Source organism: Hyperolius riggenbachi, chromosome 3 (genome assembly GCF_040937935.1).
Source record: "Hyperolius riggenbachi isolate aHypRig1 chromosome 3, aHypRig1.pri, whole genome shotgun sequence".
Classification (NCBI taxonomy): domain Eukaryota; kingdom Metazoa; phylum Chordata; class Amphibia; order Anura; family Hyperoliidae; genus Hyperolius; species Hyperolius riggenbachi.
In genome coordinates, this window is record NC_090648.1 from 39,549,121 (window position 1) to 39,575,643 (window position 26,523).

Sequence of the window (26,523 nt, forward strand, 5' to 3'; positions counted from 1 at the left end):
AGAAGTAGTCGGTAGAGGGAGACTGTGTTCCGTGAGGATATATTTAATGCGTATGTATTTAAAGATATCTTTGGGTGGGATTGAATATTTATCTGTTAGATCTGGAAAGGATATAATTTTAGAAGTGTTAGGGATAAACAGATCTGTTATATGAGATAAGCCTGCTTCTTTCCATTCTTTTAGATCGAGGTCAGGGGTTAGTGAAGATAGTGTTTCTATAGGCAATTTGAGCAAAGCAGTATCTGAATTGATTTTGGGAATTTTTGTGAGTTGAGACCAAGCTATAAAGGAGGCCAAAACTGGGGGGTAGTTTGATTTTGCTGTTTTAAACCCTAGAAGCTGAAGCGATAGGAGGTGCAGAAGACTAGAGGGAGATGTGGAATTTTCTATGTGAACCCATTTTTTAGAAGAAGACGTTTTCCACCAGTCTTTAGAAGCGTCTAGGAGGCATGCATAAAAGTATGTTTTTAAGCAGGGAACCCCTACTCCTCCTGATTGTTTCGGTACTGTTAGGATGTTATATGCTATCCTGTGTTTCTTCTTACTCCATAAGAAACTTGCAATCATTTTGTGTAGTTTGAGGAAGAAGCTATTGGGTACTGGGATGTGAACTGTTCGGAAAAGGTACAGTAGTTTGGGTAGAGTTTTCATTTGAAAAGCGGCAATCTTTCCAAACCAGGAGAGTTCAATCTTGGAGATTGTTTCTAGCTCTTTGGATATTGCTGAGAGGAGTGGGAGGTAATTGATTTCATATAATTTGTTAGTAGAGGAAGGAAGTTTTATACCAAGATAGGGAATGTATTTCTTGGCCCAGTGAAAGGGAAATTTGTCAGATATTTGTTTTTTCATTGAGGGAGAGATATTGATCCCTAACATTAGAGACTTTCCTTCATTAATTTTGTAGTATGAGATTGCTGAGTATTCATTCAGGGTAGCTATTATATGTTCTAGAGATTTAATAGGGTCTGTCACTGAGATTATAACATCGTCAGCAAAAAGACCGATCTTATGTGTTTGTCCATGAATATCTAACCCTTGGATCTTGCTGTTTGCTCTTATCGCTTCAGCTAAAGTCTCTATAGTAAGTACAAAAATGAGTGGTGATAAGGGGCAGCCTTGGTGCGTGCCATTGGAAATGTGAAATTCTTTGGAGTAGAACCCTGCTACATTGACTATGGCTGAGGGAGCATGGTAAAGGGACATCACAGCTGTTAAATAGGGACCTGTAAAACCAAATTTTAGAAGTACTTCCTTGATAAATCCCCAGTGTACTCGATCGAAGGCCTTCTCCGCATCCAAAGTTAGAAACAAGGAAGGCCTTCGATCGAGCTCCAGAAACTTGAGCATATTAATAATTCTGCGGGTGCCATCAGTTGCTTGTCGTCCCTTCGTAAACCCCACTTGGTCCCAATTAATCAATTGAGGTAAAATATTTACGAGTCTGTTTGCTAGCAGTTTGGCATATATCTTAATGTCAGTGTTTAGTAATGAGATGGGCCTGAAGTTTAATGGAGAATCTGTACTTTTCCCTGGTTTGGGTATGACTGATATAATCGCCTGGGCCTGATGTTTAGGCATTATGCCTGAGTTCATAAAAGAGGAAAAAAGTTCCACCAGTTTGGGAGCTAGGACATGGTCAAATGTTTTATAATACTCGTTAGAGAAACCATCAGGTCCAGGGGATTTATTACTTTTAAGGGACTTTATGACTGTTAAAACCTCTTGAACAGAGAATTGATTGTTTAGATCCAACTGCTGTTCGGGGGATAGTTGGGGAAGATTTAAGGGGTCCAGGAATTTGTGGATAAGAGACGCATTGGGTTGGGGGGTGGAATGATCATCTTTTAAATTGTATAGTTTACAATAATAATCACTAAATGCGTCAGCAATTTCTCTGGGATTGTATAGTGTAGTTTTTTTGAAGGGGTGGATAAGTTTGGTTATGCAAGTTTTAGTTTGTTTATGACGTAGCATTCTGGATAAATGGGTCCCAATTTTATTACTTTGAGAGTAATGTTTTAATTTTAGCTTTTTTAATTGAAATTCGTAGTTATCAATTAGTAACATCCTCAAATCGTGTCTTAGTGTGAAGAGATCTTTTTCTATTGAGTGGCTGTAGTTTTTTTTTATGCAATCTTCAGCTATTTTAATTTTGTTTAGAATCGAATCTAGTTTGGCTGTTCTGGCTTTTTTTAATCTAGCTCCTAATTGTATAAAGAAACCACGTAAATATGCTTTGTGGGCGTTCCACAGTATTTCTGGTTTCACCTCTGGCCCGGAATTGAACTGAAAGTATTCATCAATTTTTTCTTGGATAAATTTGATGTGGTCAGAAGAATTGAGTAAAGAAGAGTTTAACTTCCATATAGGTCGGTCCATTCTATGGCCAGAGGCAGAAACCGAGATTTCTATGGAGGCGTGGTCAGACCATGTTATAGAATTTATGGAGGCTTCAAGTATGTTTTGTAAAGTGAGTTTATCTGTGAGGAACATGTCTATGCGGGAAAAGGATTTATGGACGTGGGAGAAAAATGTAAAATCTCTTTCTTCTGCATGTAGAGATCTCCATACGTCATAAAGATTTTCTTCTGAAAGAATTTTTTGTATAGATATGCTTTTTTTTGTTCCCTTATGGGAGGTGTCAAGAGATGGGTTAACAATAGCGTTGAAATCGCCTCCAATAATTAAAGAGCCTTTCCTAAGATCATGAACTTTGGCTAGTAGTGATTTTAGGAAGCCTCTCTGACCTATATTGGGAGCATAGACATTGACTAGGGTGTAAATTTTGTTGTTTAAGGAACATACTATAACTAAATATCTGCCCAGTGGGTCACGCATATATTGTAAAATATTCACTGCAGTAGAAGAGTGAAAAGCAATAAGGACACCGCACTTTTTTTCCTAGAGTTGGCATAGAAAATGTGGGGGAACTGAGGATGGGTGCATTTAGGGGCTTTGCCTTCAGCAAAATGTGTTTCCTGGGCGAATAGTACCTGAGACTTATTTGTTAAGGCCTAGCCCTTCTTCGCTGTTAATGGCAGGGTTCTCAAACTTTGCACAGCTGGTTACTGGGTGACTGGTATTAATATTCAGAAAAGTGGGTGGAGCCTAAAAAAAAGCCAATCAAAATCACCTGTTGATTTTCAAGGGGAATATTAAAAATGCTACCATTCATTGCACTGTTAATGGCACAAGCCTCAAACCTGGTACAGTTAGTCATTGGGGTTCAAATTTAGAAAAGGGGACAGAGCCACAAACAGTTTCATTTCTTGGGAAAATACAAATTATTGATGCCAAGGACCCCAAAGCTCACAAACTTGGTCATTGAGTGACTTTATGTCCAGGTTACAAAAAGTAGGCAGAGCAAAAACCAAATTTCACTGGGAAAATGTAGACTGCGGGCCTTCTTACACTGTTAATGGCAGGGTTCCCAAACTTTGCCCAGATGGTCACTGGGTGACTGAGATTAATATTCAGGGAAGTGGGTGGAGCCTATAATAGCCAATCAAAATTCACCTGTTGATTTTCAAGGGGAATATTTAAATTGCTGCCATTTTTATAGTGGTAATAGCAGATGCCTCAAACCTTCTACAGTTGGTCATTGGGTGACTGGGGTTCAAATGCTGGAGAGGGGCAGAGCCACAAACAGCCAATCTGATTTGTTTAATTTCTATGGGAGTATACAAATTATTTATGCCAAGGACCCCAAAGCTCACAAACATGGTAATTGAGTGTTTGCGCGTTAGGGTTAGAAGAAGTGGGTGGAACCAAGACAAGTCAAATACATACCCGGGCAACGCCGGGCAATCAGTGGGTGGAGACAAATACAAATTTCACTGGGAAAATGTAAACTGCAGCCATTCTTACACTGTTAATGGCAGAGTTCTTAAACTTTGCACAGTTGGTCACTGAGTGAATGGGATTAATATTCAGAAAAGTGGGTGGAGCCTACAAAAGTGTATTAAGCTTCACCTATTGCTTTTCAAGGGAATATTTAATTGCTACCATTCTTGCACTGTTAATGGCACAGGCCTCAAACCTGGTACAGTTGGTCATTGGGTGACTGGGGTTCAAATTCAGAAAAGGGGGTGAAGCCACAAACAACCCATCAGATTTTTTCATTTCAATGCAAATTATTGATGCCAAAGACTACAAAGCTCACAAACTTGGCCACTGAGTAATTGTGTGTTAGAGTTAGAAAAAGTGGGTGGAGCCGACACCAGCCAAATACATACCCGGGCAACGCCGGGCAATCAGCTAGTTCTTGATAAAGTTGGTCTGAAATTTCCAACATGTCCAATCTCCAAAAATAAAAAAGCGGGAAATTCAATCGGATTAATCAATCGAAAACAAAGAAAAGATCTCGATTTTTTGGGACAACCGATTGAAATTATCGAATTTGTGAAAAATTGTATGGTGTGTGACCACCTTTACAAGGGATGAGTGAAAATGCCTCTGACAGTCTTACGAAAATGTCCTTAAACTTCGGGTGGCACTGCGAATTTGTGTTGCACTTAGCAAATCTCATTAGAAGTCAATGGGGCAAATTTAAAAGTTAAAAGCAAAGCCCCTATACATATTTGCAGCAGTATGTGTGAGAGAACAGTTGCAACAAGGAAACAATTAAAAAGTTCCAAAAGACCTTGTGGTTTTCCAGAAAATGGCAGTTAACGTGAAAGCAAGCAAATAGGATTTTTGCATGATGGACAGCGTACAAAGGGCAGCAAAAGCATTAGAACATGAAGGCGGGCCCTGATATTGAGAAAGAATGCAGCCATGTTTTGCTCCAGCAGATGCCCATTCTGTGCTTCCTGTCGAAATTTGGTGCCGTTGCCAGGGAAGTTTGTAGGCTAAATTACACCAAGGGCGAGGGTGTAACAATTGCGCAACCCAGCTCCCCAACAAGACTCGCCAACCCTTACTCTTTAAGGAGATTCACACAGCCACAGGCCACAAGTAGATCTGGCTATTTACTAGTGACCAGCGGCTCATCCAGGAGGAAGCAGGGACCAGAAAAACACACAGGGGAAGAGAGCCTGGAAAGCCGACACCTCCATGGGCGCCGCACACCGACAGCCTGCAGTACCGCTACAGGAGGACATAAGGTGTCATCACGCGGTAGTGACGTGATGATGACTTGGCATCTGATGCAGGCAGCCCAGGAGGAGTCTTCGATTTGGCTGCACCGCGCGTCACCAGCTCCCTAGCGGTTATGTCCTTCTGCCTGTGCCCCCTTCTTCTACTTGCCGGTCACCCTGCTCGCACTGCCGAAGAAACGGTCCTGCCCGATACCAATCCCCACTGTTGCCTGCACTCGTTTTTTGAAAATACAACCGCATGTCAAATCACTGGGCCCTTTTCATGAAAATTCTCTGTAAGCTAGAAAGGCTCGATTTGCCACAAAATTGAACTTGCTATTCTTGCTTGCTCAAGCCAAATAATTTATACTTACCTGGGTTTTTTCCCAGCCCCCTGTAGTTCATTGGCTCCCTTGCCACCCTCCTGGGCCAATCTGCTGTGCTCCTGTGAAGTCCACGATCCAACTAGGTTGCAGGCCACTGTTCGTGCGTGGTCCCAGTCACGTGCACCACTTGGTTGTGCTCCCACGGCAGGGAGTGTTCCTGTCAGGTACCTGGGATGTGTGAATCCTCTGTGTGGCCGGACAGTCAGTAGATTTAGTCAAGGATAAGCCAGGAGTTTGTTAACAGGAAATCAGTCTAAAACAGGTGAGCTACAGGAACATAAGTCAAACGGGTAGTCAAAGGATTGCCAAGGATAAAAGCCAGGATATTGGTTCATGAGGGAAAGTCTCTTAGGACAAAGGAACACAGGGAACAGGGACTCAGGAAGCCTGATGCTCAGGCAACCAGCCTGAGACCAGGAAGTGCTTATAAAACATAATGCAGAAGGTGTGCTCAGCTCACCTGCTCACAAGCAAACCGGGATGCATAACAGATTCCAGCCACTAGATGGCGCGGGATCGTCTAAAGGTCCTGGAAAGGAAAACATTTCTGTAGTGAAAGTCCTGCGCTGGTGGGTTGCCATGGGAAACCACTTGCTGAGGCGTGACAGTTCCACGCAAGCGCAATTACAGTTTAACGGTCTGCGCATGGGATGTGTTCTAACACGTTCTCCAATCCTAGCAGCGCTCTTTTGTGGCAACATTACAGGTGAAACTTGAAAAATTAGAATATTGAGCAAAAGTCCATTTACTTCAGTAATTCAACTCCAAAGGTGAATCTAATATACATGTACGTAATAGACTCATTTCAAGCCTTTACTTGTTATAATGTTGAAGATTGTGGCTTACACCTTATCCGAATCCCAAAATAAACATCTTAGACCATTAGAGTCTTGTGAAAATGTTCAATACTCTAGGCTCAAAGTGTCAGACTCTAACCAGCTAATCCATCCAAAACACCTACAAAGGGTTCCTAACTTCCTATTCCATATATTAGCTTCACCTATTAAGTTGGATTACTGAAATAAATAGACTTTTGCACAATATTCTAATTTTTTGAAGTTCACCTGTATAGTCATGGGCTTTGTAATTGACAAATAAAGGGGTGAAATAAATGCAATGAACCGATAACCACTTACCAGAGTGATATTAAAGTTTACTATCAATACAACATACATTGAACATTATTAAATTTTCCAATTTGATGTTGAAACTTATATGATCATTACAAACATTTACAATTAAAACTGCACTGTAACAAAATATTAGGCATTAGAGATGTAGCGAACGGTTCGCCTGCGAACGGTTCCAGGCGAACTTTAGGGGTTCGCGTTCGCCTGCACCAGGCGAACTTTTGCACTATGAGGGTCAACTTTGACCCTCTGCATCACAGTCAGCAGGCACATTGTAGCCATTCAGGCTACACTAAGCCCTGGAGCCCCACCCCCCCTTATATAAGGCAGGCTCCGGCGGCCATTAGCCTTACTCGTGTGCCTGCTAGAGAGTGAGACAGACTAGGGACAGCTGCTGCACACTTGTTCTTCTAGGGACAGATTAGTTAGGCTCTTGGCTGCTTATCTTGCTCCTGGCTGATTGTTATTGCTTTTATAGCACCCCTCAACAGCTCTTTTCAGAGCTCATCCTGTACTTTTTTTTTTCTGTGTGTCAAACTGACACTTTTGTTGCATGCACAGCCTTGCAATTGATAGTGTGTGTGCCACTGCCAGCACATCCCAGCACATTCAGTGACTACCTGTGTGTGTGACAGGGAGCTGCACATTGTACTACCCAGTACTGCATACCTCCGGCGGCCATTAGCCTCACTCGTGTGCCTGCTAGAGAGTGAGACAGACTCGGGACAGCTGCTGCAGACTTGTTCTTCTAGGGACAGATTAGTTAGGCTCTTGGCTGCTTATCTTGCTCCTGGCTGATTATTGCTTTTATAGCACCCCTCAATAGCTCTTTTTAGAGCTCATCCTGTATTTTTTTTTTCTGTGTGTCAAACTGACACTTTTGTTGCATGCACAGCCTTGCAATTGATAGTGTGTGTGCCACTGCAAGCACAACCCAGCACATTCAGTGACTACCTGTGTGTGTGACAGGGAGCTGCACATTGTACTACCCAGTACTGCATATACTGCAGTACCTGTTGTGTTTACTTAACCCACCTCATCACTGCATCTTACTACCTGTTGTGTTGAGTGAACCCACCTCACTGCATCTAAGTACCTTTACTGTTCAGTGAACCCAGCTCACTGCATCCTACTACCTGTTGTGTTGAGTGAACCCACCTCACTGCATCTAAGTACCTTTACTGTTCAGTGAACCCAGCTCACTGCATCTTACTACCTGTTGTGTTGAATGAACCCACCTCACTGCATCTAAGTACCTTTACTGTTCAGTGAACCCAGCTCACTGCATCCTACTACCTGTTGTGTTGAGTGAACCCACCTCACTGCATCTAAGTATCTTTACTGTTCAGTGAACCCAGCTCACTGCATCCTACTACCTGTTGTGTTGAGTGAACCCACCTCACTGCATCTAAGTACCTTTACTGTTCAGTGAACCCAGCTCACTGCATCCTACTACCTGTTGTGTTGAGTGAACCCACCTCACTGCATCTAAGTACCTTTACTGTTCAGTGAACCCAGCTCACTGCATCCTACTACCTGTTGTGTTGAGTGAACCCACCTCACTGCACCTAAGTACCTTTACTGTTCAGTGAACCCAGCTCACTGCATCCTACTACCTGTTGTGTTGAATGAACCCACCTCACTGCATCTAAGTACCTTTGCTGTTCAGTGAACCCAGCTCACTGCATCCTACTACCTGTTGTGCTGAGTGAACCCACCTCACTGCATCTAAGTACCTTTACTGTTCAGTGAACCCAGCTCACTGCATCTTACTACCTGTTGTGTTGAGTGAACCCACCTCACTGCATCTAAGTACCTTTACTGTTCAGTGAACCCAGCTCACTGCATCCTACTACCTGTTGTGTTGAGTGAACCCACCTCACTGCATCTAAGTACCTTTACTGTTCAGTGAACCCAGCTCACTGCATCCTACTACCTGTTGTGTTGAGTGAACCCACCTCACTGCATCTAAGTACCTTTACTGTTCAGTGAACCCAGCTCACTGCATCCTACTACCTGTTGTGTTGAGTGAACCCACCTCACTGCATCTAAGTACCTTTACTGTTCAGTGAACCCAGCTCACTGCATCCTACTACCTGTTGTGTTGAGTGAACCCACCTCACTGCATCTAAGTACCTTTACTGTTCAGTGAACCCAGCTCACTGCATCCTACTACCTGTTGTGTTGAGTGAACCCACCTCACTGCATCTAAGTACCTTTACTGTTCAGTGAACCCAGCTCACTGCATCCTACTACCTGTTGTGTTGAGTGAACCCACCTCACTGCATATACCTAGCATCCACCCGAGATGGACAAAATGGACAAACCAGGTAGAGGAAAAGTTAGAGGCAGACCCAGAGGAAGGCCACCAGGCACCGGCAGGTCTGTGCGAGGTGGTGTTGCTGTAATTTCGTGTGGACCTGCCCCAAAATACAGTGCTCAGAAGAAGGCACGTGCCATCACTTCCCAAGATCAGGACGTGCTTGACTATTTAACACAGAACACCTCATCTCCCGCAGCCACCAGCGCTACAACAAGCACCACATCCACTGCATTTGACACTTCGCAGGAGTTATTTGGTGGTGGTGGTGAAATCACTGATTCCCAGCCACTACTGCAACAACAAGAAAGAGGCGCAGGTACACGACCTCATACGCCTGAGTTAGGTGGCGATAGTATGGACGTATCGTGTGAGGAGGGGGATGATGAACCACCTGAAGTTGGTGCAGTTGAGGAGGTGTCTGAGGAAAGCGAAGCTGGCCTGGAGGATTATGATGACGATTATACAGATACCACATATGTTCCCGGTAGAGGAGATGACCAGGGGGACAGTTCAGAGGGGGAGTCAGAGAGGGTTAGGAGGAGACGACTCCATGATAGAAGCGGTGGGAGCTCGTCCTCCGAAACAGCTGGGGGCAGTGTCCGGCGCCATGTATCGCCAGCTATGGCCAGCCAGCCAACATGCCCTTCAACGTCAGCTGCTGAGGCCACCGTGGCGCCATCACCCCAGGGGGGCTCAGCGGTTTGGAAATGTTTTCACGTGTGTGTCTCAGATCGGAGCAAAGCCATCTGTTGTCTCTGCCAGCAAAGATTGAGCCGTGGAAAGGCCAACTCTCACGTAGGGACAAGTGCCTTACGAAGGCACCTGGAGAGAAGGCACAAAAAGCTATGGCAAGAACACCTGAGGAAAAGCAGCACCCCTCAAAAGACAAGCCACCCTCCTTCTCCTCTTCCTCCTTCAGGTGCATCGTCTTCATCCACTTTCTCCCGTGCACCTTCACAGCCACCCTCCTCCACACCGCTTCTTCCCTTCAGCGGTTCCTTCTCCTCTGCCCACAGCAGTACCCAGCTGTCCGTGAAGGAAGTATTTGCGCGTAAGAAGCAAATGCCTGCCAGTCACCCTCTTGCCCGGCGTCTGACAGCTGGCGTGGTGGAACTATTAGCTTGCCAGCTATTACCATACAAGCTGGTGGAGTCGGAGGCTTTCCGTAAGTTTGTGGCCATTGGTACACCGCAGTGGAAGATACCAGGCCGCAATTATTTTTCACAAAAGGCCATACCCAAACTGTACCATGCAGTTGAGAGGCAAGTGGTGTCATCTCTTGCACACAGCGTTGGGTCAAGGGTCCACCTGACCACAGATGCCTGGTCTGCCAAGCACGGGCAGGGCCACTACATTACATACACAGCCCATTGGGTCAACCTGGTGACCGATGGCAGCAAGCAGGGAGTACGTGGCTGCGCAGCGGACCGACTTGTCACACCTCCACGGCTTGCAGGCAGGCCTCCAGCCACCTCCTCTCCACCTGCTACCACCGCTTCGCTGTCGTCATCCTCCTCCTCCTCCTTGGCAGGTGCCGCGATCTCCTCTCCAGCTACACAGCCCCAGCACCCCAGGGCCTATGCTGCATGCCAGGTACGATGGTGTCACGCAGTGTTAGACATGCCTTGCCTGAAAGCGGAGAGTCACACTGGAGCAGCTCTCCTGGCTGCTCTTAACAAACAGGTGGAGCAATGGCTGACCCCGCACAAGCTTGAGATCGGCAACGTGGTGTGTGACAACGGCAGCAATCTCATTGCTGCATTGAATTTGGGAAAGCTGACACACATACCCTGTATGGCACATGTGCTGAATCTGGTCGTGCAAAGATTTGTGTCCAAGTACCCAGGCTTAGAGGACGTCCTGAAGCAGGCCAGGAAGTTGTGTGGGCATTTCAGGCGCTTTTACAAGGCCATGGCACGCATTGCGGACATTCAGCTTAGAAACAACTTGCCGGTGAGACGCCTGATTTGCGATAGCCCGACTCGCTGGAATTCCACCCTGCTGATTTTCTCTCGCCTGCTAGACCAGGAGAAAGCCGTCACCCAGTACCTGTATCATTACAGTACAAGGACACAATCTGGGAGGATGGGGATGTTGTGGCCCAACAACTGGACACTGATGCGAAATGCATGCAGGGTCTTGGAGCCCTTTGAGGAGGTGACCAAACTGGTGAGTCGCGATGAGGGCACCATCAGCGACTTGATCCCCTACGCCTACTTCCTGGTAGAGTTGGGCCGAACGGTTCGCCGGCGAACGTGGTTCGCGCGAACGTAGGTGGTTCGCGTGCGGGTACCGCACGCGAACCTTTTGCGGAAGAAGTTCGGTTCGCCCCATAATGCACTGAGGGTCAACTTTGACCCTCTACATCACAGTCAGCAGGCCCAGTGTAGCCAATTAGGCTACACTAGCCCCTGGAGCCCCACCCCCCCCTTATATAAGGCAGGCAGCGGCGGCCATTACGGCCACTCGTGTGCCTGCATTAGTGAGAGTAGGGCGAGCTGCTGCAGTCTCTCTCATATAGGGAAAGATTAGTTAGGCTTAACTTCTTCCTGGCTGCATACCTGTTCTGTTCAGTGAGCCCTCAGCCCACTGCATACCTGTACTGTGATCCTGCCACTGCATACCTGTTCAGTGATCCTGCCACTGCATACCTGTTCTGTTCAGTGAGCCCTCAGCCCACTGCATACCTGTACTGTGATCCTGCCACTGCATACCTGTTCAGTGATCCTGCCACTGCATACCTGTTCAGTGATCCTGCCACTGCATACCTGTTCAGTGATCCTGCCACTGCATACCTGTTCTGTTCAGTGAGCCCTCAGCCCACTGCATACCTGTACTGTGATCCTGCCACTGCATACCTGTTCAGTGATCCTGCCACTGCATACCTGTTCAGTGATCCTGCCACTGCATACCTGTTCAGTGATCTTGCCACTGCATACCTGTTCTGTGAACCCGCCACTGTATACCTGTTCTGTTCAGTGGACCCGCCACTGTATACCTGTTCTGTGAACCCGCCACTGTATACCTGTTCTGTTCAGTGGACCCGCCACTGTATACCTGTTCTGTTCAGTGGACCCGCCACAGTGTGAAGCAGTACCTTAATTACACTACCTGATTGATGTATACACATGCAAGATGTTTTAAAGCACTTTAGGCCTGTCATTTAGCATTCAATGTGATTTCTGCCCTTAAAACGCTGCTTTGCGTCAAATCCAGATTTTTCCCGGGGACTTTTGGCGTGTATCCCACTCCGCCATGCCCCCCTCCAGGTGTTAGATCCCTTGAAACATCTTTTCCATCACTTTTGTGGCCAGCATAATTATTTTTTTTTTCAAAGTTCGCATCCCCATTGAAGTCTATTGCGGTTCGCGAACTTTAACGCGAACCGAACCTTCCGCGGAAGTTCGCGAACCCGGTTCGCGAACCTAAAATCGGAGGTTCGGCCCAACTCTACTTCCTGGAGCGTGCCGTGCGTAGAGCGGTGGATACAGCTGTGGAGGAGCGTGAACGAGAACAGTTACAGCAGCAGGAGTCGTGGGAGTGATTTACATCTGAACCCGATGTTTCCACAACACCTGCGGCAGCACAGAGGGGGGGGAGGAGGAGGAGGAAGAAGAGGAGTCGTGTGGGGAAGGAGAGGAGTCAGACCTTGATGATGGTGATGATGAGGAAGGTGTTTCTGTGGAGGAGGAAGAGGCGGCAGAAGAAGAACAACCACGGCAGCCGTCACAGGGAGCTTCTGCTGCTCCACGTTCCCGTGGTGTTGTTCGTGGCTGGGGGGAGGAAGAGGAGTTGCGTCCCGTCACTGAGGAAGAGAAAGAGGAGATGGAGAGTACGTCTGCATCCAGCTTTGTGCAGATGTCCTCTTTCATGTTGTCCAGCCTGTTGAGGGACCCCCGTATCAAAAAACTCAAGGCGAATGACCTGTACAGGGTGGCCACGCTACTAGACCCTCGGTACAGGCACAAAGTGGCGGACCTGTTATCAACTCAACAGAAGGCCGAAAGGATGCAGCACTTGCAGAACAAGCTGTTGATGATGCTTTACAATGCGTTTAAGGGTGATGTGGCTGCACAACGCAATCAAGGTACCACTGGCAGTATCCCTCCTCCTCCCAAGTCCACGCAGGCAAGGACAGGACTCTCCAGCGATCTCAGGGTGATGTCGGACATGCGGACGTTCTTTAGTCCAACTCCTCGCCATAGTCCTGCCGGATCCACCCTCCACCAATGCCTGGACCGGCAGGTAGCCGACTACCTGGCCTTGAGTGTGGATGTAGACTCTGCGAAAAGCGACGATGAACCCTTGGACTACTGGTTGCGCAGGCTTGACCTGTGGCCAGAGCTGTCCCAATTTGCCATACAACTTCTCTCTTGCCCTGCCGCAAGCGTCCTGTCAGAAAGGACCTTCAGTGCAGCTGGAGGCATAGTTACTGAGAAGAGAAGTCGCCTAAGTCACGACAGTTTTCAGTACCTGACCTTTATCAAAATGAATGAGGAATGGATCACGGGGGGCTACTGTACGACCAAAGACTAAGTCAGTCCCCACACACAGCATCTCTGCCTGCAGGCCGCTTGCCTTCTCCGCCACCACCAACAGGGTCCAAGACTCTAGGCGGATTCCTGAATTTTTAAGGCCGCTGCTAGCAGCGGCCGCTACACTAATTTTTCTGGTGTGTGTACATGCCTGCCTAATTTTTCTGGCTGCACTGTGGGTGGCTGCAACAAATAAACAAAAGGCATGTACATGTGCCCATCCCCCTTTGTGATCATTACCTTGCCGCGGTGAAGGGACTTGCGTATCACAATGAAGCAATGACCGCCGGCTATTTGAGTGTCTCGGGTGGGGGTGGGACACAAAAGATAATAAGGTCGTTGCTTCATTGTGGTCAGACCAAATTTTATCAGCTGGACAGTCACTGTTGTTCTATCATTGAGCTACCACAGCCCGGCGACCATATGGGCTTGAAAAACTCCACGGCCTACACTCTGGCCACGGTGCGCACCAGTCCAGCACGGCCGTCACTAAGCAAACAGCTGTTTGTGGTGCGTTACACAGTGAGTTTGGTGTGTCAGTGTGAAGCAGAACTCTAATTACACTCCCTGATTGATGTATACCTATGCAAGATGTTTGAAAGCACTTTAGGCCTGCAATTTAGCATTCAATGTGATTTCTGCCCTTAAAACGCTGCTTTGCGTCAAATCCAGATTTTTCCCCGGGACTTTGGGCATGTATCCCACTCCGCCATGCCCCCCTCCAGGTGTTAGACCCCTTGAAACATCTTTTCCATCACTTTTGTGGCCAGCATATTTTTTTCTATTTTTCAAAGTTCGCATCCCCATTGAAGTCTATTGCGGTTCGCAAACTTTTCCGTGAACCGAACCTTCCGCGAACTGGGTTCGCGAATCAAAAATCGGAGGTTCGCGACATCTCTATTAGGCATGTATGTATAAACCATGTAGAGGATTGGTTTATCTGCAGGGCTGTTTCTAACCAATGGCATTCCAAGCAATCCCTTGGAGAGGTGGCCTGGATCACTTCAGCAGCTCCCCGGTATGCCCAACTGCTCTCAGTTCCACCTCCATTCTAATCTGGCCACACAAAGACTGATCTAGATGAATCCCCCCCCCCAAAAGCCCCTCCCCTTAGAAATAAGCCCTACCCCCTGTAATGGATAGCGGAGATACCGCCACAGAGGCAGGTGGCATGGCGGCTATCTCCGCGTATCAGCCGGCGGCCTCTGCCGCGCAGTTACATGCGGCTGCTCTGCCTGGTCCTTCTATTGCACATAGATTGAGAGCTACGTGCGCGTGCGCCAGGCGACAGGACCTTTATGCGAATAGAAGGGGAGTCAGCTGATCTGCCAAGTCAGCTGACTCCAACGGTACTTTGGATTGGCTGAGTGATGGGGGCGGCACTGTGGGGCATCTCTGTATTTATAGTACTAGTCTGTCAGTTGCCCCATGTCTGCTGTTGCGAATGCTAACGTGTTAGCGCTCAGACCCTAGTCAGATCCCAAAGTGTTCTAGAACCAGCTGGAGCTGGGGATCCACACTTAGCCAGATTCTGTTGATAGCTTAAAGTACTAATTGCATTGTATTATCTGTTATGACCTTCTGCTTCCTTGACTATTCTCCTGCTTGTTGATTCTGTACCTCTGCCCATCTGATTCCTGTTGCCGACTCTGCTTGAACGTGACATTGAATCAGCCTTCTGTCTTTGTACTTTATCTGTCCATACGTTGCCTACTCTGCTTGTCTGACCTTCCTGTCCTCACCGGTGGACCTAGCCACTGGTGAGGGATCTCTAGTAGCTTTCACCTACTCCTCAGGTGAAGCTCAGCTGCAACACTGTCTGTAACACCTGCTCCTCAGGTGTCCACTAGCTGCAGTATAGTCTTAATCGCCTGCTCCTCAGGTGATCATCCTTTGCAACACAGTCAGTGGTTCCTGCTCCTCAGGTGTCCACTGGCTGCAGTACAGTCTGAATCACCTGCTCCTCAGGTGATCATTGGCTGCAGTACAGTCTGAATCACCTGCTCCTCAGGTGATCATTGGCTGCAGTACTGTCTGAGTCACCCGCTCCTCGGAGATCTCCTCTTACTCATTACTGTTGCACCAAACACTATCTCACATTGGTTGTCCTGTGTCTGGCTATACTAGCATTATTGGTGATTCTGCAGATCACCACATAATCAGGTATAGCATCTGTATTATTGGTGATACTGCAGATCACCAATAATCAGAAAATCTGTTTTGCTGACACCAATCGTTACACCCCCGTGCCTCATTCTGTCCCCCTTCTTGCCTCCTTCTGTCCCTCTGTGCCACCTGTGTCTCTTTCTGTCCCATTTTGTGCCTCCTTTTGTCCTCCTTTTTGCCTCCTTCTGTCCCTCTGTGCCACCTATGCCCCCCTGTGTCTCCCTTTGTCTCCATTTGTGCCTTTTTCTGTCCTCCTTTGTGCCTCCTTCTGTCCACCTTTTGCCTCCTCCTGCCCTCCTGCACTTTCCCGTCCCAGTGGGTAAATGCAGAGTACGGCACAGCAGAAGCCAAGCTTTCACCTCCCTGCCGGAGTCCAGCACTCTGTCTCTGTGCGCATCCTGTCTGTCTCCTGCTCCCTCTAGTGCAGGCATGCAGAAGTACAGGGCTGGACTCCAATGGAGAGGTAGGGCACTGCTTCTGCTGTACTATACTCTGCATCTACACACACTTTTCTTTTATTGGGGGAGGTGGTGACAAAGGATTTCTTGTCTGGGTGACAAAAAGCTAGAAATCTGTGTCATCTTAAAATGTCTTAAATGCTTTATTTTTCAGAAAACCCTTCAACGATTTTTGTTAATCAGCCAGCAAAAACAACTGTCCAAGAAGGAGATTCTGTGATCCTAAACTGTTCCTGCAACATAGATAATCCGTCTATAAAGCGTGAAGTTGTGGGGCTCAGTGCGTACTGGAGAGTGGGCAATAAAACTGGACCATATGCCTACCACCCCCACCAGGAAATGGTTCATCCCAACTATAAGGAGAGAGCGACCCTAACAGGAGCATTGGACCTCTTTATCGAAGGTGTGCAGATGGCTGATAACACCTCCTTCTACTGCTTTGTGGTGATAAAGAGGCACACAAAAGAGGATAAATATCAAGACGATATTCAGTATGGAACAGGCACAAAACTGTACATCCAAGGTAATGAAAACCTAAAGTCTCCTTCTAGTTTATGGGCAAAATATTGCAAAATCTGCTTAGATACATATTTTACTTTGAGGGGTTTTTAAACTTTAAAGGGAACCTACGGAGTAAAAATCTACTCAGCAGAACTGAAAAGGCTTGGTGTTTCTTTAACAGTTTCACAGCATCAAAACTTTGTTTTTCTTACCAAAGCATCATTTTTAACTGCATTTTTAGCTAAGCTCCGCCCCATCAAAGCAATCTGTCTGGGCTTTTTTTCCCTGATGCTGTGCAAAGCATGATGGGATTTGCTTGGTTGTTATTCACGTTGCCTAGCAACTGGGAGGGGTGATCAGCACACAGGACAGTTGGAACTGTGTCTCATGCTCCCTGTCACCTCCTTTCAACCAAAAAGATGGCTGCCCTCATGAAATCAAACATTTGCCTGTTCTTTTAAAACAGGGTGGGTAAGAGATTATATTACCTATCTATTTTAATTAACATAACTAATGCAATTTAATGACAGTATGTTTATTTAGGCTGGAGTTCCTCGCTAAGTGCATCACCAGGAAAAATAAACACATCACACTTTCCTCTTCAGTAAGAAAAAAAAAATATTATTGTTTTTATTATGACATAACCCACAGACCACAGCTCTTTACAGAGTGCATATTGATGTCAGGCAAAGAGGACCATGGCTCAACTCACTTGTGACTAGAGGATACACATGACACTTTTGATTAAAGAGACTATATAGTCTATAATCATGTTGCTATGTGTCATGTTTTCTTAAAAAGTTATGATGTTTTCCTTGGTGTTTTTTGTCTAACTCACCCTGCAAGACCAGGTGTGTGCCGACTTCTGGTACTTAGCCGTGCCCCCTTGCAGGCCGATTCTGTGCCGCTTCTGTGGCACTCTGTACCTCCAATCCAGAGAGTGCCATAACACTCGTCTGTAAAGGGGCAGTGCTAAGCATCAGACGTTAGTGCACACAAGATCTTGAAGGGTGAGTTAGACAAGAAAGAAGAGGAAGGTATTATAACTTTTCAAGAGAACATAATACATGGCATGCTGATTTTAGACTGTATAGTCCAGAACTTTTTGATATTTTTTACACACAATTGTCCATTTACAGAGATATTTCTCCCACCCAGCATGGGTATGTGTAAAAATACACCACAAAACACATTATACTACTTCTCCTGAGTACGGCGGTACCACATGTGTGGCACTTTTTTGCACCCTAACTGCGCTAAGGGGCCCAAAGTCCAATGAGTACCTTTAGGATTTCACAGGTCATTTTGAGACATTTCGTTTCAAGACTACTCCTCACGGTTTAGGGCCCCTAAAATGCCAGGGCAGTATAGGAACCCCACAAATTACCCCATTTTTTGGGGTGTCTTCTTTCTAAAATGGGGTCACTCGTGGGGTTCCTATACTGCCCTGGCATTTTAGGGGCCCTAAAGCGTGAGGAGTAGTCTAGAAACCAAATGCCTCAAAATGACCTGTGAAATCCTAAAGGTACTCATAGGACGTTGGGCCCCTTAGCGCACCTAGGCTGCAAAACAGTGTTACACATGTGGTATCGCCGTACTCAGGAGAAGTAGTATAATGTGTTTTGGGGTGTATTTTTACACATACCCATGCTGGGTGGGAGAAATATCTCTGTAAATGGACAATTGTGTGTAAAAAAAATCAACAAAAATCTCATTTACAGAAACATCTCTCCCACCCAGCATGGGTATGTGTAAAAATACACCCCAAAACACATTATACTACTTCTCCTGAGTACGGCAATACCACGTGTGGCACTTTTTTGAAGCCTAACTGCACTAAGGAGCCCAACGTCTTATGAGCACCTTTAGGCTTTACAGGGGTGCTTACAATTTAGCACTCCCCAAAATGCCAGGACAGTAAAAACACCCCACAAATAACCCCATTTTAGAAAGTAGACACGCCAAAGTATTCAGAGAGGGGCATGGTGAGTCCGTGGCAGATTTCATTTTTTTTTTTTGTCACAAGTTAGCAGAAATGGAAACTTTTTTTTTTTTTGTCATTTTCTGTTAACTTGTGACAAAAAATAAAATCTTCTATGAACTCACCATGCCTCTCAGTGAATACTTTGGGATGTCTTCTTTCCAAAATGGGGTCATTTGGGGGGTATTTATACTATCCTGGAATTCTAGCACCTCATGAAACATGACAGGTGTTCAGAAAAGTCAGAGATGCTTCAAAATGGGAAAATTCACTTTTGGCACCATAGTTTGTAAACGCTATAACTTTTACCCAAACAAATAAATATACACTTATTGGATTATTTTTTTATCAAAGACATGTAGCACAATACATTTGGACAAAAATGTACATAGAAATTTTACTTTATTTGTAAAATGTCAGCACAGAAAGTTAAAAAATTTTTTTTTTTTTACAAAATTCATGTCTTTTTTGATGAATACAATAAAAACTAAAAATCACAGAAGCAATCAAATAGCACCAAAAGAAAGCAGTATTAGGGACAAGAAAAGGAGGGAAAATTCATTTAGGTGGTAGGTTGTATGACCGAGTAATAAACCATTAAAGCTGCAGTGGTCTGAATGCAAAAAAGTGTTTGGTCCTTAAGGGGTTTTATGACTGCAGTCCTTAAGTGGTTAAGAAGGCAAATTTAAACTTATCATAGCGTTTTTTTTTGTTTTTTTTTAGTAAGAAATGTCAGTTTTATTTTGATAATATTGCTCAGGAGTTTCACATAATTATTTATTTTAATATTGAAAGCAAAATGATAAATAGACCACACATTGGAAATTTCTCAACCCGCTGTAAACTTTGATGAATCATCCATTAGAACATAAGTTACAGCATTTACCATATTTTCTGCATAACATGGATTTTTAGAGACCTTTTGTTTGTTGGTCTTTTCTCATTACTAACTTTTTGAATCTGATTTCATCCTTCCCAGCTAATACAAAAGCTGACCAGAGGAACATCATAACAATCACCTGTGTGACTGCCCTGATCATCTTGATATTGGTTATATTCGGTAAGCAGATTGAGTATTCCATCTTGCAAAATACTTCTTTGAAAACAGGTGTTGTGTCTGTGGAGCGGGGGACCGCTCTGCAAAGAGTACAGAGTTTAGGAGCAAAATACAACCAGAGTAAAATGTCTCCAGTGACACTGGTAGAGGGAATGCCTCCTGCTGATTCCCACCTCTTTATAAAACAATACAAAAAAACACCCACTAACATCTAAATATAAGGGAAGATGCCGAGAGCCCAGTATAGTGTAGTATGTACTGTGAATTGGGTATGGAAGGTAAGTGTAGGTAGGATATACTCACAAACGAGGGTTACCATCCAGGTAACCACTATGAAGGCAGGTGAGGAGATTAGACCTGTCCCCACTCAGGATTAAGAAGTTGCTCTCTGTAGATCGGGAAAAGGAAAAATTCCCCTCCACCAGGGGTGGAACAACAGCAATGGTTGTACAAAGGTGCCAAAAGAGTAAAAACAGTATTTCTTTAAAATAAATAAAAAAGTAGGTAGCGGTGGACTTACCCCTCCAAAGCAGACACAAAAAAATGCAGTTTCAGGCAAAAAACTATTTATTTACATACTCTGAACAAGGTGCAACGCATTTCGCGGGTATATCCCACTTCCTCAGGCAATAAATAGGAGCATATAACCAATGTGGTCCGGTACGTAGCCTGGCGCCCCTGGTACGTAGCCTGGTACCAGGTTACGTACCGGACCACATTGGTTATATGCACCTATTTATTGCCTGAGGAAGTGGGATATACCCGCGAAATGCGTTGCACCTTGTTCGGAGTATGTAAATAAATTGTTTTTTTGCCTGAAACAGCATTTTTGTGTCTGCTTTGGAGGGGTAAGTCCAACACTACCTACTTCATTTTATTTATTTTAAAAAAATACTGTTTTTACTCTTTTGGCGCCTCTGTACTACCATTACCCACTAACATCTGTACAATTAACAATGGCAAACTGTTAGTCGAAACTGTGTTAAAGGAAACTTTAGCCCTTAACCTCCCTGGCGGTATGATTCCTTCTAATTTTAGGGTCTAAAAGCGGTACAATTTTTTCATGTGCTTTTAGACCCTAAAATAATAAAAAAAATCATACCAGGAGTGAGTCTGTAGCAGCCCCTGCACTTACTCACTTCCCTGGGCTCCAGCCCTGCAGTTTTACCTCCCTTCTTCGGGTGGTGCTGTAACCCTAAAGTGAGATTGCTATTTGCCAGCTGTAGTCATGACAACAGATGGCAATCTCAACAGGGGGAAGCAGAGCCTCGGAGGAGAGGAAGAATGGCGGCCGACGTCAGGATCCCCCGAGAGGTGAGTTGAAACGCCAGCTGCGCTCTTTGCTCTGCATAGAACCTCCGGTGGCTACCCCAAGTGTCGGTCAGGGTTACCGCTGTGAGCTGCGGTTTTCATCCCCGACTGTAGCTCGGGGTTACCGCCAAGGAGGTTAATTTTTGCGAAAACTGAAGCCCTGTTCTTCCACTGGAGTACGTGCAGATTGCAGCATGAAATCTCCTGGGAATCGACCTTGTGACCACGCTGCCCCCCTAATGGGAATGTGCTCCTCACCCGTGCATTTAATTCTTTACCTGTCTGCTGTCTCCCGCCGTGATCCCCATAGTTCTTCCCCATTGCAGGCGGGCTTTCCACCTTAAGCGCTGGACGCATGTGTGAATCACACACGTGCCGCCTGCTTTAGGGAAGCACAGTGGCAATGGGGATGTTGCATGCGGGTTACGGTGGGAGTAACATTGAGGTAAAATCGCAGCAAACTCGATTTTTTTAAAAATAATATCACGATCACAGTGATTTTACCATGATTTTACCGCAATTTTAATGTAGGTTAATGGGAACTTTTTAAAAAAAAAGCTTAGAAAGCGTTGAGGGTCAGAAAAGCTTCCAGAAAGCGCTCAAGGTGTGTCTACATCCTTCCAGTCCTGTTACACTATATCAGTTGCTGTCAGTTGTAGCTGAAAGCGCTGAAGGTTTTTCACAATGCGCTGCTATGGAACAATAAAACACATCAAAACGCAACGCATTGAAACACATTAGGTGTAAAAGGCCCTTAAAGAGACTCTGTAACAAAATTTCCATCCTTATTTCTTCTATCCTATAAGTTCCTATACCTGTTCTAATGTGCTCTGTCTAACTGCAGCCTTTCCTAGTTGCACAGTGGTTGTGTTATCTCTGTTATATGATCTAATCTTCTCTCCTCTGTCAACTCTGTGGGGCTGAGGCAGTCAGGCTGGAATGTGCTGTGCTGCTTGTGATTGGATAGAAGCTATACACACCCTCTCCAGGCCCCCTGCACACTCTGTATGACTCACACACTGAGCTACTCTCAGCCTATCACTTGCTATGTCCTTTGTTTGTAAACACTGGATAAAAATGGTAATTACAAGCCAGGATTGCAGCAGGGAGTGGCAGAAACAGTACAGAGGGGCCCAGGAGAACATAATGAATAGAATGGTATGCTTTTTATTGTAAGAATTTTACAGTACCGATTCTCTTTAAGGGATTTCAGCTAATGGAAGGTAAGGGCCATTTTACGCTTAATGCATTGCTATGTGTTCTCCAAAGTAGTGCATTGTGAAAAAAGCTTACGTTTTTCAGCCTATAATGTGAAAGAGGCCATAGGGAAACATGGACCCTGGCAGGGCTGGGACAAGGTTCCCCAGCACCAGAGGCAGAACTTCAAAAGTGTGCCCCCCTCCCCCCCCCCCCTTCCCTGTGTTCAGTACACACACACACAGTACACACACATACACACACAAACAGTACACAAAGCACACACACACATATAGTACAAACAGAGTACACACAGTATACACACATACAGTACACACAGAGTACACACACAGAGAGTCTACACACATAGAAGTACACACGCAGTACACACATATACAGTACACAGTACACACACACAGAATATACACACATACAGTACATACACAGTACACACATATGCAGTAAAAAGTAGACACACAGTACACACACACACCGAGTATACACACACACAGTACACACACATAGTGTATTCACACATACAGTACACACACAGCCTCACCACCTGTGGGCGGAGAGACAACAGAGTACGTTGGCAGGTGTGGACAGGCACAAAGCAATATAGGCGGACGGCAACGAGTGCACACAGGAATGTGGCTGTGCTCAGAGGCTGTAGCCTGTCCAGCCTCTGCCTGGGCCCGGCCCTGGACCTTGGACTGCACATCACTTGTCTTTTCAGTTACAACTGACAGCAACTGATACTGTGTAAAAGGAACCTAAGGGCCTGTTTCCACTACAAGCAGATTGGATGCAGAATGGATGCAGAAAAACTGACTCCAATGAATGCCTATGGGCCTGTTTCCTCTAAACGCAATTTTTCTGATGCAGATTTTCCCATAGGCATTCATTGGAGTCAGTTTTTCTGCATCCAATCTGCGTGTAGTGGAAACAGGCCATAAGGCCCTGTTTACACTTAATCAGTTGGTACACATTTTTTTTTCTCTATAGCAGTGAATTGTGAAAAAGATTTCAGTTAAAATGCGTTAAAGGGAAGGTTCAGGCCTTCAGAAACCGACCTCACCAGGTCGGCTTCTTCTGCGCTTCACCGTGCGGGTCACATGGTCCGGCTAACTTCATCAGGATTGTACTGCACCTGCGCAGTACAATGCTGATGACGTCGGCCGGACCACGTGACCCGCGCCGTGGAACACAGAAGGAGCTGACCCGGAACCCGACCTGGCAAAGTCGGCTTCTGCAGCGGAGAAGACCGGAAGCCACCGGAGCTGCGGTGAGGGCACAGGACAGCTGCCAGGGGCTGGAGGAAGCCCCAGGTAAGTGGATTTTGTTTTTTGGAGCCTGGATGTATCCTTTAAAGTAATCCTGAACTGCTAGAAATTACCTTTATTGAAAAAAAACAGAGCAGCATTACTTACTTAATCAGGATTTCCCTCGCCGTCTCATCGGGCACTTCAGGTCTCCCGTTCCGCCGCAATTCCTTTTTCTAAATATCGGCACGTGCATAGCAATGATGCTGGCCCTGTAAGCACGTCCGGGTCAGCGCCAATTACGGTATAAAGATTGTGCAGTCCTGCCACAAGAGCACTCATACGCCTTACGGCTCACAGCTCTCCTGAGCAGCTATGTCACGCTTACATCAAGAATGGGCATTAGGGGCCGTTAACTGCACCGCTACTAGACGTGGAGGAGAGAGAAGACCATAGAGATGGACTGGGGAAAAACTGATGCTTCCTCTCTGCCGAATCGACGATCTGATAAGGTCAAAAACGACGGAACGGCAGAGCATGGACATAAGTCACAGCACTTACAACAACAAAAAAACAATATCATTAAAAACCTGCACTCAGTTCAGGGGTACTTTAAGTGTGAAAGGTGCCACAGGAAAACATGGGCATGACTTTGAAAATCAGTTGTCCTTTCATTTATAACTGAGAGCAACTGATTAAGTGTACACACCTAGCCTCTCACTCTTAAACTTTGCCTGACCGCCCCCCACATTCAGTCCCATGCCGGCTTCCAGGACTTCTGAAGAGCTGTTCCAACACTATGGAACTCTTTACCTCCCCCAGTAGGGTTGCCCCCTCTTTCAACATCCTCAAAAAGGCCCTATTTTGTATATCTGAAATAGTTTATTTTACAGGATTTTGACCAATCAGACAGATCACAACATATGCAGATTTTTCTTTAACTAAGAATAATTTGTGCTTGTTTTACTGTAATTTAATATAGCCAGTTGCAGAAGATATGATGTTGTGGAGATCTGGACTCTAAAGACAGATTACTTTTTATTTTTTTTCCTTTTTTCTGTTTTAGGGTTTATTTGTAAAAAGAAAAGAAAATGGTAAGTATAATGCATACAGACTGCATTTCCTTTATTCTGTTTTTTAGTCTTAAAGGAATACTTAAGTCAAAATAAAAAAATGATTTTTACTCACCTGGGGCATCCCTCAGCCCCCTGAAGCTGTATGGTGCCCTCGCAGCATCGCTCCGATCCTCCTGTCCCTGCCGGCGGCTACTTCCAGGTTCGGCGATAGCCGCCGACAGGCTGGGAACGCGAGTGATTCTCCGCATTCCCAGCCGCTATATCACCCTCTATGCTGCATAGAGGGTGATATAGCGGCTAGAGAACACGGAGAATCACTCGCGTTCCCAGCCTGTCGGCGGCTATCGCCAAACCTGGAAGTAGCCGCCGGCAGGGACAGGAGGATCGGAGCCAGGCTGCGAGGGCACCATACAGCTTCAGGGGGCTGAGGGATGCCCCAGGTGAGTAAATATCATTTTTTTATTTTGACTTAAGTATTCCTTTAAGGTATTAAGGTGTACATGAGATGAGTTAAATAAAATAATTTATACTTACCTGAAGCTTCCTCCAGCCCCATGTACTCAGTGGGCCCACTCACTGTCCTTTCGGGCAGCTCTGTTCATATTCAATCTTCTCCATTAGAAAGGCTTTAATGCCGCCAATCACGTGGCCCAGCTGCATGTGCACCCCCATCGTGCTCCCATTGTCCAGGCACAGAATTCTCCCGGTGACAGGAGCGTGATGGGGTTCACGGGCAGCATGAGTGTGCATGCACCATGCAGTTCGGCTGGCACGACTGAAGCCTTTCAACAGATGACCAGAGCCACCTGGGAGGACCGCGAGAGGGCTTAAATGGGGCAGTAAGGAGCGCTGGGTAAGCATAAGTGTGTACTTAGAGGTACACACCTATCCCCTCACTCTTGAACTTTGCCTGACCGCCCCCCACATCCAGTCCCATGCTGGTTTTCAAGACTTCTGAAGAGCTGTTCCAACACTATGGAACTCTTTACCTCCCCCAGTAGGGCCTCAAAACGCACCTTTTTTAATTTAGCCTACCCCCCTACCTTTCATGTCCCTACCTCTCCCTCTAGATTGTAAGCCTTCTGGCAGGGCCCTCCTCCTTATGTCTCCTACCTGTTCACGCACCTCCATTACCGTACACCCATCCTATGGATCTGAGTGAACTCTTGAGTGAACTCAACTTGCCTAATCTCCATGCTCCCATCCAGTGACTAAGCATTACCTTGTACTCAGACTGTGCTGTGTGATCTGGTTTGCATGTATTCCTGTATTGTCTGATTGCTATATGTCACCCCTAAATATTGTCAACTATTGACCCTTTTTATCTCCTTCCTGCTCTCTGAAGCCATTTTCTGCTAGGAAAGTGTTTTATAGTTGTAATTTCAGTGAGGGTCACACTGTAGTCACTTCCTGAGTTAGGACTGAGTCAGCCACTTACATACCTGATGTTTAACTCTTTCAGGTAGAGAAATAAAAAAAAGGAACAAAGCACAGTTATTTGTTTGTTAGGCACTGTACATACCCATGTCTATTGCATCATGTCACATGTCACCTCGGGTATCCTTTAACTAATGTCCAGTGCTGTGTAATATGTTGGCGCTTTATTAGCACAATAAATAAATACATTCTATTTAACTCATCTCAGGTTTCCTTGAAAGGTCAACTGTCTATCACACAACATTTTAAAATTTAAAATACATATGTATAATATTTACATTTCTCTGGAAGTAAAATGCAGTATACATTTATTTTTTCCTATGTTTCTGGAGTTACAGTAGGTAGTAAAAATCTGAAAGACAGTTTTTGGGCTAGTCCAACTCCTCATAGGGGATTCGCAGTGTTAGTTACCTTTATCATTTTCAAAAGCACACCCTGGAAAGAATCTATATGAAGATGCCCACTGGCCTCCCTAATCACTGCACATGGTTCTGGCAGTTGGACTAAGCAACTGTCATTCAGTAAGTGCATTTCTAAATAAAGGAATACCTGAGAATCCCCATGAGAAGATGGACTAGTCCAAAACTTGTCAGATTTATCAGATTTTCACTACTTTAAAGTGGAT

The 26,523-nt window shown here is 45.6% G+C and overlaps 1 protein-coding gene across 1 annotated transcript in view; it reads left to right on the forward strand.

Annotated features, from left to right (window-relative positions):
- The window catches only part of LOC137562067 (uncharacterized), a 134,346-nt gene that overhangs the window by 77,680 nt on the left and 30,143 nt on the right, over nucleotides 1–26,523 (forward strand). Inside the window, exons 3-5 of the mRNA XM_068273406.1 lie at nucleotides 16,231–16,599; nucleotides 19,538–19,618; nucleotides 24,452–24,479. Coding sequence (XP_068129507.1) covers nucleotides 16,231–16,599; nucleotides 19,538–19,618; nucleotides 24,452–24,479 — 478 coding nt within the window. The remainder of the gene's footprint in view (nucleotides 1–16,230; nucleotides 16,600–19,537; nucleotides 19,619–24,451; nucleotides 24,480–26,523) is intronic.